This window comes from Ixodes scapularis, unplaced genomic scaffold, assembly GCF_016920785.2.
Source record: "Ixodes scapularis isolate PalLabHiFi unplaced genomic scaffold, ASM1692078v2 PGA_scaffold2__306_contigs__length_199485367, whole genome shotgun sequence".
NCBI classification, from domain to species: domain Eukaryota; kingdom Metazoa; phylum Arthropoda; class Arachnida; order Ixodida; family Ixodidae; genus Ixodes; species Ixodes scapularis.
The window spans coordinates 188278982-188291254 of NW_024609857.1; the positions used below are offsets into that span (position 1 = coordinate 188278982).

General features: G+C 42.7%; 1 protein-coding gene across 1 annotated transcript in view; it reads right to left on the reverse strand.

Annotated features, from left to right (window-relative positions):
• Positions 1–1803: 1803 nt before the first annotated feature.
• LOC8042348 (glutamate receptor ionotropic, kainate 2) overlaps positions 1804–12273 on the reverse strand; it is a 132004-nt gene continuing 121534 nt past the window's right edge. Inside the window, exons 14-16 of the mRNA XM_029986051.3 lie at positions 4953–5178; positions 2554–2870; positions 1804–2028 (exon numbers count right to left, since the gene is read on the reverse strand). Coding sequence (XP_029841911.2) covers positions 1939–2028; positions 2554–2870; positions 4953–5178 — 633 coding nt within the window. The 3' untranslated portion in view covers positions 1804–1938. The remainder of the gene's footprint in view (positions 2029–2553; positions 2871–4952; positions 5179–12273) is intronic.

The window sequence follows — 12273 nt, forward strand, 5'->3', positions numbered from 1 at the left end:
CCCAGATCGACAACCCTCTTGCCCCCTCAACCCAGTCACAGATCATGACTTTTCTGATCGCGGATGAGACGTCGCAGGATATCCTGTTGGAGCGACTTGCGTAGCGCCCGAGCGCACACTTGGCTGTTGCCCCCGACATTGAACCGACATTGAACGGCGCTACCTAAATCTCCCCTAACTCCACCCTGATTTTCTCTCATTCGCCATAGTTTTTCGGGGCATACACTGTTTTGGTTCCACCCTAGCCATGCCCGCCATCGGTGGGGGCAGAAGTTTCCGCAATGTCGCTCGTTTAAGTGATGCCTAGAGAAAAGAATTAAACCATTTTGTCAGCTAGTTTTCGAGCGGTGCCTATAAATACGAATCAAATTATTTTGTCAGTCAGGTACTAATATTAAAGTACTAACCTTAAATGGTAGCACAATGAACATCTAACCAGCCAAGTAAAACACCCTAATAAGGATCGCATACGCGCCGGAACGTTCAGTTTTGATTGACAACAGCAGCCATATCAGCAATGAAACCAAGTTCACGTGCTATTTTATAGTGCTTCATGACGCCTGGGCATTAATATGACCAGGTAGGGATACTGCGGCATGCGTCGCTTATGTACCACTAGTCGTTAAGACAGAAACGCCTTAGCTGTAACTGATGCGACCACGACCTGGTTACACGTTTATTTGTTGTTTTAAATACAAAATAATGCAACATGTTTTGCAGATTTGTAATTAACGGTCATCAAGGGTCCGTTCGGTAAAATTTAAAGAAAATCGAGAATGATAATGTTTTTTAATTGGCGCTCAAAAATTGCAAAGTTTTGACTTTTTCGGTTTTGACAAAATTTTCGGACGCAATGCAGAAAACACTTTCAGCAGCATAACACTAATTAATTTGTGAAAGTTCACAAAGCATGAAACACTCGACACAAAAAGTTTCAGCTTTAGGACATAAATTTAAAGCGACTTAATATTCGCCGAAAAATGCCTCATTATGTAAGATTTGTTCTAAAAGCCAAGTTTGGCATTTTGTTTCGCTTGAAATATAGGCTGATATAAGTTAAATTTGACTAATTCTGGCAGACAAGTATGCTTGAATTAAAGGTAAAACTTTTGACGGTGTAGACAGCTGTATTCCTTATTCCCCTTGCCTTCAGAGTTGCGCCATCGCGCAGTTGGAAAAATCGTTTTATCAACCTTCACTCGAATTCGATTTTTCTCACGAATACAAGGAAGTATCTTGCACAAGTAAGGTCTGTACCGTTGTGTGGAAAGGTTTCGCTACCTCATATAAAATTTAATTGAAAACAAAAAATAGGCATGACACCACCATGACCGTCCTTATCTGAACACACCCAGCAGCCAATCGAGCTCTCACATCCCCAACACTAGCACGTTAAGCTTCGCGAAAGTCGCCTTTTGCTGGTGTTTCATCTGAACCCATCAGCTCTGCCGTCATGGGTTTTTTTTTTTCAGGGGTGAAGAGCCTTTGTTTTTATTATTATATGCTCAAACTCATCTTTGTACCCCAAAGTGATTGCTTTACTTTGTAATCAGTTGTAATATAATATATTTCAATGATGCTATATTCAAGTTCCATGGACACATTTGTCAGGGGCAGCTTAAGACTCTCCGGGCGTCGCGACTTCTGAGCCCCTTCTTAATGCTCCCCATTCAATAAGACTGGACATTATCCGATAAGAACGCCGAAAAACAAATCACGAAGCACAACGCCTTAACTTGCTGGGACATGCACTGAATTTCTTCAGCTCTCAGCATTTCCTGGAAGTACAATTTGACGCATTGCTCAAAATAGTTCACATTTGTTTATTTTTCATGTTGACCGCAATATTGTACAAACTTTCTGGTTGTTTCAGGTATGCTCATTTAATGATAGGTACACATTTGGATTGATTCACTGATCCCTACTTTCTTACTGCCGTTACATTCGCATATCACTCAAATCCATCGATCTCTTCCAGACGAACCCCGCTTGTTTCATGTGGTCCGAAACGGCGATGGAATTTAAATGCTGAAACGAGAGCACAATTCAAAAGGTTTACTCTCACGAACGGCTATACTTGATGTACTTTAGAAATCGTCCCGCGGGTTCTGAAGTACATCGTAAAAAATTCGTCAAACCAGCGCTTTCTAAATCATGCCGCGTTTTCTAAAGTACATCGTAAACAGCTTGTGAACCCTCTTCACCAGGTGCATACTGGAATGCCCACCGAGACAGTGTATGCAAAATTTATGAGTAAAAATAGCAATTGGAGTTATAGAAGACGTCGCGCTGACGAAGCATACTACGCCAGACATGAGAGAGTACCGAGTAGGTATTGGTTTTACCATACGAACATGACCGAAATATTACGATCCTCGTGTGTGCTCTTCGAGTGTGCAATTAACACTTGAGACAAACTGAAAAATATGGGCCGTTCGCACGGCACTCTAAAAGAGGTATTTATCTTCGAGTGTACCCATTTAATCACAAAACTCGTCCGTTAAAAAAAAAAAACAGTATATTTAAAAAAAAATAAAGAAATAAAACACTCACAGTGTCCCGATTGGCCCTTGTGCTGAAGACGTAGAAAAGCTCTCCGATGGCCAGAAGCCCGGCTATTATCAATCCCATGTAGAGAATGGCAAAAGCTCCAGCTAGATCGGCTCCGTGAAGTTGGCGTATCTCCACCGTCTCTCTCTGCGAGTGGTCCTCTCCGTGGACATCGTCGTCGTTGTCACGTCCTCCATCCTCCTCTTCTTCTGAATCGCAAAATCTCTTGGGATTCCACCAGCGCTGTTGAATCCACTGAAGCCTTCCGTTCTCTTGAAGCTTCAATATTCCTTCTGACAGTTTGCTCCGGTAGGGAGAGTCTGCGTGAAATTGAGTTAAATCCTAAAATGACACCACAACGTAGGACCTGCAAAAAGGCGTTTCGTAACTATCTATTGCCATATAAAGGTGGTAAATGGTATCTACAAGTACTAATGCAGTCGCAATGTTGTTGTTTTTTTTATCACACTAGTAAATTACACATTTACGGAGGATAGATAAATACCCTGACACAAATCACGGAGTCTCGCAACACAAAGTCGACTTTATTGCTTTAGTTGGCAAGCTTGCAATTCCGTCAAAGCTTAGGGGCGATGAAGCCCACACGATTACACAGTTATAGTACATCGTCGATGATCGTCCCAACGATTATGGTAAATCCCTACCCAGCTCCTTGGAAGGCCGAGATAATAAAACGCAATGTTTGTCGGGGCAGAATTAGAGAGGTAACAATTAATGTAGTTTATTGAGAGTTTGTCTGTGCATCTAACCTTGTGCTCTTTGCGGCACTTAAGCCAGAAGACCTAGAGCATAGCAGAAGGTCTCAATGTTTTACTTAGTGTCTCAGCACGCAGATGCACATCTGCACACAAACGCACGCGCCACACACACACAGACCCACGCACGTACACGCGCGTGAACAGTTACAAGCTCACGCACAAACACGCGCGCGCAGGCACGTGTGCGCTTTCGGGCGTGCGTATGAAGAGATAACGAGTGAGAAAAATTATATTCTGGAGCACCTGCCTCAAAATGGTGCGCAAGTAAAGACTATCGTTGTATTCTTACTAGTAGAGAAACTCGTAATCATATTTGTGGACGTGACAAGTTTAGAAACGTGTCTTAGAGTTCACAGTGTTTTCAGCGCCATGTTTTAACTTGACTTCGACTTGAAAATTGTTTTTATTACACGTGCTTCGAGGGTTGGCGTTGATCAAGACGCCAACAAAAATGCCTGTGCTCGTGCTGTAAAAATAAATAAATATAAGTACCTCAGGCCGTTCTTAAGTCGTAAAGCACTCACTGTACTCATAAGTAAGAGCACAGCATGCAATGAAAAGAGCTCCGCCATTGAGCTTGTTTCTTGGGCGAGAAAGTGAGCAACGCGCGAAAAGACTGGGCAACTAATGTTGCAAAATTCAAGAGAGCATAGATAAGTACTCCTTAAAGTAAAGCTTCTGGCATCACGCATACATGGTGTTTTCCAGTTTAGAGGGGGACGTATTTTTTATATTAACCAAAGTCGTCTATGCAAATGGGAAAACATTTAAGACGCCTTTGAAATTCACAATTTAGCATTCACATGCACGTTTACACAACGAGCCGATGATTTGTTTGTTCTATTATTTCTCGAATCATGACATAAAGTCGACGTCCAGTTTTTCGTACAATAGTTTACTGCACAAAAAAGCAACATACCTACAAAATGTCGTTACGTGTGTTCACATTATAGAGGTAATTTGGGCTCTGTTGAATAAAAGCCAACCTGAAGTCTCTAACGTGTGCCACTTTCAAGGTAATATGGGCTGGGCAAATACATGTCGGGAGGATATTGTTTATATATAAAAACCTGCTGCAGTTGCATCGCAACACATCACTCCACTCTGCCTTTACATCACCTGCGTCTCGTTCTTGAGCATAGGCCAAACAATATAAATGATTTTGAGATGTGGTTTTCTAAACCTAATTCGTCCTACTGCGACTGCTATATTTCTCCGCAAGCGGGTAACAATAAATGCGACTTATCTTTATCGGTAACTAGCAGCACGGACTCAGTGGCAGTAGAACATACGGATTTTGTTTGTTGCGTGCTACGCACCATTGTAACACGAATTGTGGATCTTTTGAGGCTAGCGGTTGAAGTTGTGAGACGGAGTCGCAAATAAACCGCCAATGTTGATGCAGAATAAAGCAGGCACCGCTACGGCGGCTTAGCGCTAGAAATATATTCCGAGCGGGCACCGGGTTTCAGTACAACGAATCAACGCAGAAAACACTCTCTTTCGGTTTAAAGGCGAGAAGTGGGGGGACGGTTCGCTCCAAAGTGTATTAGACCGTGGTTATGCAAGCAACCGTTGGAATCAATGGGAGTGCGAAATGTATCCTTAAAAATTAATTTTTACCTCTTGGTGTCGCGAAGCCGTAGGCTGAGTGAAAGACGAAAGGGTCCGTCCTTGAGAAATTGCAGTCCTCCTGCGTTGCGTAGGCAGCACTCGCAGTCTCCATGACGAAGGCGACCTTGTCCTCATCTTTCACGCGCTGGAGTCCGTCGCCTACGCTTGTCGGCAGGTTCCGATAGTTTCGCTCCACCAGGGACGATATACGCTGGTGAAGCGGTACCTTCGAGTCCTGTTCCCAGATAAAAAGGGTGACCCAGATTTAAGTGAAATAAAATATGGGCATGACTTTAAAAATCTAGAATAATACCTTGAATTTTGAGTTTACTGGAAAAATATAAATATGGAACCCCTTGGAGAGCTTCAGTGCGACAACAGGGCCCATTAAAAGTATTAGCTAGCTCGGCTGGCCAAGTCATGCTAGCTAAAATCTTGGGAGTTTGCAGAGCTATTCCAGATCTAATAATTTCGAAAACATGCATTAACACGCATCACGTGTTTATTGTAAAAGATGGCACCGGCTAATCAAGGTACGTCTACAAGGTCGCTGTACAATGCGTTCGCTTAGTTGAGATGCATGCCGAATTATACTCAAGTAATAGACACTACTTTCTAACACGATCCCTGCGTTTACTTTCCTGCAGTGCACGCATAGAGAAAATTATCGCGTTGTGAATAAAAAATGCAGTAACTAATAAGGTCGAGGATAGCAGAGTCGGAGAATACGCTATCTTCACATACGATATTTTTCCGTAAATACATCATTTCTGCCCTTGCAGGCACCGGCATCATTCTGTCAAAAGAGGTGATTTATTAAACGCGTGCTCCACGGAAAAGCTGACCCACAGGTTTCATTCACATTCAGTTTGTCGACTACTTGATGTATCAGACAAAATAGCTTGTATTAAATGACACTGTGCTATTTATACGCCTCGTCCTCTCTTATTTCGATGTGGTCTTAATGATATAACCAATGAGAGCATGTGGCAAAGTTTATTGGAGTTTTTTTTTAATTTGCTGGTTCTAGCGATCGCGGAACTGAAAATCTCAGACACCAATGGGAGGCCTTATCGTCACGACTGTGAATTGATGAGGTGATGAAAACTGAAGCAAACTAAACGTTTAATGGGGCAAACTTGTGCCAAAAAATAGACAAAGACTAGCGTCGCACGTGTCGATGGTGGCGAAACAGCAGGATCGAACGCTAGGGCGAGACTGACTCCGGCTCGCCACGCCGAGCCCCTTTTGTACACGTATGGGTTTCGGGAACAATCGGCGTAGACGATTCAGCGCGATCAACATTCTGACCTCGAAGAAGCAGCAAAGTTATCGAATTTTTCAGCACGCGAAAATTTGAAAACTAACACAAAGATGCCTCTGCTTTTAGGCGTCGAACGTCTTCTTTTTGCGGGCAGCCAAACACGATAACCGTTCATCCAAGGGTGCGCTGCCTACTTGGCCAGCTGCGGGCACAGCACTGTACTATGTCACCAGTATTTACATAAATCTGAATAAGGAATGACTAATGCCACTGAGTAGCGATCCTAGGAAAAGGTGCGTGCGCAAACTGCGCAACAGAACCTACACTCTAAAAAAAGTATGTGCGTCTACTTTCACGCACAACGCTCGGAGAGCCAATCAGCGCAACTGACGGAGGCAGCTCAGCGAATGACGATGCCGAAACATATGTTTAGACCAAAAAACGCAGTCTGAGTTGTGACATCAAGCAATGCAAGCGTGACGTTTTGCATTGCTTGATGTCATAACTCAGACTACGTTTTCTGGTCTAAACATATGTTTCGGCATCGTCATTCGCTCAGCTGCCTCCGTATGTTGCGCTGATTGGCTCTCCGAGTGTTGTGCGTGAAAGTAGACGCACAGACTTTTTTAAACTGTACCGCAAAAAAAAACAAAAAAACTTTGTGTGTTTCTCTTTTTTTTGTTAATTTACCTAAAGAAAAAATTGACGAAGCCCAAAGTTACCGTTAGATTCGCGTCTAAAATTGCCACTGGCTGTCAGCTCTAGTAACTTGAATGTTAACCTTTCATTATAAAAAAGAAAAAAAAAAACATTGGCCACAGAAACCAAAATTGTTGGTTGTCCTGAATCGCGGATAGCATTCGTCATGCGACTAACGACTCAGATAACAGTTAATACGACGACGCAAGTTTTGAGTAAACAGATTTTTTTATTACTGGTTTACGACGCAATCACTGACGTCCGCGCGACTGCAGCGCGCCATTTAGAAACTGAGTGATTGGTTCGCCTATGTGTAATCGTTTAAAGTTCAAGTTCTTTCCCCACCATTATTGCAGCTCAGTCTCTGTGTCGTGTCTTGTCGCTGTGCTGTTGTTTGATGTTTAAGGTGTTTCCCCACCATCCTTGACCACATACTAACTTGCTCAACTCAAGCCGATAATGGCTTTGTAGCTTCGGTTCAAATGTGAATCTGCAGGTACTGGCTCTCCGTGTGTGCTGGCGCGGGTTTATCTCCTTCCTAGGACGACTTCTAGACTACCTCTAGGACAACCTCTAGGGAGAGCTTAAGGACGACCTTTAGGACGACTTCAACAACGGCGTCCTAAAGGACGACTTTAAAAACGACGTCTAGGAAGACTTTTAGGACGAAGTCCTAGATGTCGTCCTGGACGTTGTCCTAAAAGTCGTCCTCAACGTCGTCCTAGAGGACGGCGCATTCGAGGTCAGATACCGTATCGCGAAAACCGCGTGAGGTAGCTAAAGGATCCTACTGCATAAAAACTCGAAATACTTCATAATGATTGCTTGTGTTTTAGCAATGTCAGATGGAGCTGTTAAGCACCTTTAGTAGAAAGGACAATCTCCTAAATGGAGAAGGCATTCGTGCCACACGGCAGTGCAAACGCTCCTTCCCCCAAAGCATCCTTTTCGGAAAAGAAGCTCGCTAGCATCCTTTAGTACAAGAGAAGTACCCTCTACAGTATGCGCTAACGGCATTGGAGGTGAACTGGCGCATCATTTCGTCTTTCTGGAGTTAGAACTTTGAACGACTGACCTCGAGATTTTTTTTAGGTGTTGGCTGGCGGATCAGTATCCTTGAAACGCTTTTGTTCATAATTAGAAACTTAACTGCTCCAGAGCCGATCTGTATGTTCTTCCTCCTCACGCGTATCGGGCTATTATAACAACTCGATGGCGCGCTCACTCATTTTTCGGGTATTGCTGGTATAAATCATTAAACTCGGACATATATCCTTTTCAGATTTTAACCGTGGGAAGATACTAGATTAAATGATTCATAGGTTTCAGTAAGCAGGCATTATTCCAGTGCACTGTAAATTTAACATGCTGTCGTGGCTGCCGGTGTACGCCTATGACGCGAAATCTACTTGAGAATGTTTCCTTTCATTATTATTGGAATTGTCTGCGTTCCGAAAATTGCCCGTAAAAAAAGTATTAACTTGACATGTTTTAAACGATTAAACAAATTTAGAATCATATTTTTTGTTTCGGTTTTATCTTCGTGTGGCCAGTTTTCAAGGAATCAATATCGGTGGCAAATAGCATTTCGCCGGCCGGATGATAGCACTTCCTTTAGCTCAATATAATTTAGCGGAAAGGATAGTTCATGAAAAGGAGCTTTTGAACATCGTCTGACACGGGTATTAATTAACCATGTAAAGACGTGTACATTTCAGTTACGCTGGAAAATCATTGGTAATTTACAGTCTCGACGAAGAAGAGCGATCCACATCGTGCGGCATTATCTTTCTCCAGTAATGCACCCTCTCTCAAAATCGCATCGAGCAACATTGGTGTTCGCCATTCTTTGGGCATAAAGTACGTAAATGGATCCGAGCCCTCTCGTACGCTGCCGCTGAGCTCGTTTTCATTGCGAGCTGAGCCGAGTTCGCGCCGAATGCTGACGTAACCCTCGTGTCCAGTTTCATGCTCAAGGTACGTGCCCACAAAATGGCGGATTCGGATAGTTAGCTCAATAGCTACTAGATGGCACTCACGTTTGAAAGAATACCAATTTGCAACCGTAAGCTGCATGTACGTACATTGTATTACCTTGATGCGTTTCTTAATACAAAATTTCATCAGTCATTCTGAGGCTAGTTCATTCTGACAACTGGACCGGACATTATGAGGCAATCGCATCTTCGTAAAAAAAAAAAAAGAAACTTCTAGCATAAAGATACTTGCATCATGTCCCAGTACAGGTCTGTTCTGCGCTACTGCGCAGAGATTGTTTAATTCCCAGGGGCCCTATAACTGCAAGCTTTCCAAAGGGCGTTAGAAAAGCTGTCCCGTGCACGTTTCAAGTCCGCAAACTGAAGCTGTCGTCTGATGTTATGTTTGGTGGAGTGTCGCTTGCGCATCGAGGAAATTTCGAGCAATAAAAAATCGAGCTACACCCAAGCATTCCTCATGAGTTGTGAATGCGAAAGCATGCAAGCCGCTCGTCCGCTCCCTTTTGCTTCTGCTGCGTCGTTTTCGTTGCCGGTCGGCGCGTGTGCTCCCCTGGTGACCTTAAACGCCCCGCGCTGATGGACAAGCAGCCCCATGGGGTGAGTGGTCGTGGAAACTGACAAGCGCAGCGTCCAATGGAAGCCCCGTCGACGCGCGCCAGCCAATGGAACCGAAGGAAGCTATCTGCCGTTTTCGCGCTTCAGACTTATGACGTCAGCTCGCTCCATGATACAGTTAATTCTTTCGTAATAAAATCCTCCCAATATACCAGACGCCCAGATTACTACACGCGGAAATTTCGTTCTCCTCTTCTCTCATTTCTTTCTGCTACCGTTAGAAGCCCTGAGTGGTTAAATATGTGCTTATGATGTCGAATTTAATTATGACGCAACTGAAAGAGAAAATACGAAAATGCTTCGTCAGCTGATTTAGGAAGCCTCTAGAATTCAGGAGATTATAGGCTATGTAATAATTAAAAATAATAATGAAAGCACGTGACTTAATATTGTCCACGAAGCAATTTTGATGTGAATTCCATAAATAAAGTTACACTCAGTTACAATCAACTACGTTACTTGTAAGAGAGGAGTAAAAAAGTGGCCCATGACTTTGTTATTTCTAATTTATTGTAATTTAGCATAAAAATAAATTCTTCACTGAAAAATTAGAAGGGACCTTCTGGAATCCTCAGAATGACTGCGAATGTTTCTCCTGCATTTTTTTTTGCAACGGAATAATAGTCAATTTCAGTGAGTGAGCTCTGGATCATAAGATGTTACTTTTGCTACAGGAAAAACAACCCGTCGTTCAAAATTAATAGCACTTAGGATGGGAAAAGTAATAGCCACGAAAAATCTTGAAAAGTACATTACACGGTAATAAGGTTGCTCCTTATGAAAACTTTTCTGCCATAGACACCTTTGAATGTCCTGCGAGCTACCTTGGCGGTCGTCATTTGCTTGGACCCGTATTGTCTGATTGGATCGGAGTCGTCCTAAATCACTGGCGCAGCCATGCTTATGCCATTTAATGCAGCGAAGATCAAACAGATCTCACGCACTTAAAATAAATCTCGACGCAGTGTTTTGAAAGCTCCCACTCTTACTTTGAGCACAGAATGAGTCTGAGTGTTTTTTTTTTCTCTTTTATTCAGGAGCTACTATTATTTTAATCAAAGGTAACAACAATAGAAATAATTTTATTTTCGACAAAAACCGAGTATCATTCTTTATTATTTCGCCAATATGAATACAAACAAAAACTTACTTATGAACATTTGGATGTGTGACTCAACAAAATTACAAATAAAGAGTGAAGAAATTCCTGACGTTACTTCCGTCTTTCTTTATTCTAATAAAACGCCTTAATGGACCACTAAAATGCTTTTTTAAGGTGTAGTATAAAAATGTAGATCGCCTTACTGAACGAAAAGAAGATTTAGTTTTTCAATGGCATCTTTTTTATTAGCTAAGCTTTTACTGCGATATGTTTTCACACAGATGCAGCACTCCATACCTTCGTTGTGAATTACAGTGGCAAAGCTTGCAAAACACAATATTTAGGCTAATCGAAACTTCCTTAGGTTAATTTGTCCCTCGCTGTCTGACGGCCGAAAGACTGTTATGTAAATTAATTGCGCAGTAAGCTGTGTTAGGTACGGGCAACGACTTCCGATGTTAATTTCAGTATATATTAAACTTCTCTTTGATGTAAATGACAAAAAAGCGTATGTAATCTTCTTCCTGGCTGTGTGGCGCTATACTGCACGACACCGCGAGCGCCAGCAAAAAACAGGAAGAATTTTTTTTCTCTAAAATTGCCGTGACCGCATCAAAAATTATATGGTGTTGGAAAGTGCGTAATTGGGACACTAACCTAGGCGGTAAGATCATGTACTTGTCAATATTCTTTTGTAGTAAAATGCTAGAAAACGCCCATGTTGTGTGCATGCTAACAATTTCGAACATGTACAGTACATATCTTACACCACGTACCGGTAGCTGCGCTGCGAAAGCAGCTTCAAAATAACAAACAAGCTCCCTGCTTGCCAGGCATCTCTAGTTATGTTAAACAAGAAAACGGCACCAGCGCTACACAACATGCGTATGTTGGCACGATAATTTCGGGTTTCCTAATGACCTCCTAATTAGACCGGTTTGTCGCGTTAGCCTTGCCAAAATGCGGCCATTTATCGTGAAAGCTCTTTATTTCTGGGGACCGCGGTTCTTTCAAGGACCCGTGTCCGAGCACACGAGGCAGTTTACAAAGATGCGTCGTTAGAATACATTTAGACTTTACAAGTCTGGCGTTCCCACCCGGTTATCCTTTTGTGGAGCCATGAAAATTGTGTTTGATTACTTTCATTGGAGACACTGAGCCGTTGGTTATTTTTCAAGATTTCTGAAGCCCTCAGTTCACGAAAACTTACAGGATAACGCGGTTTTTACGTTTCCGAGTATAAACTTTATACATTGAGAAGAATGTAAGATATATGCGATATTGGGCGAGCTCGTAAACGTATTACTACTGTGAAAATAGAGATCTTGCTGGAACATCGAACACCACCGTGGCGTCGTCTAGGATAGGGTGTGTGTGTTTGTGTGTGGGGGGGGGGGGGGAGTGATGCTGCCTCCCATTGGCCGCGATAACATATACATAGGGCTCGCCGCGCGCTTCGTTTCTTAAGTTCTCACTGACAACAAATTGTTTTACTTGAGCAAGCACACCAAGAAATCCAGAAAATTATTGGACTCTTGATTTTTGTGTCAATATTACAGTCAATATTGCGTGAAAAGTTTGAGCACGTGAGCATCCTCAAAAGCCTCAACTTCTAAGAATCCACCAAATCCCGAAAGGAGCAAGCAGGTGCCT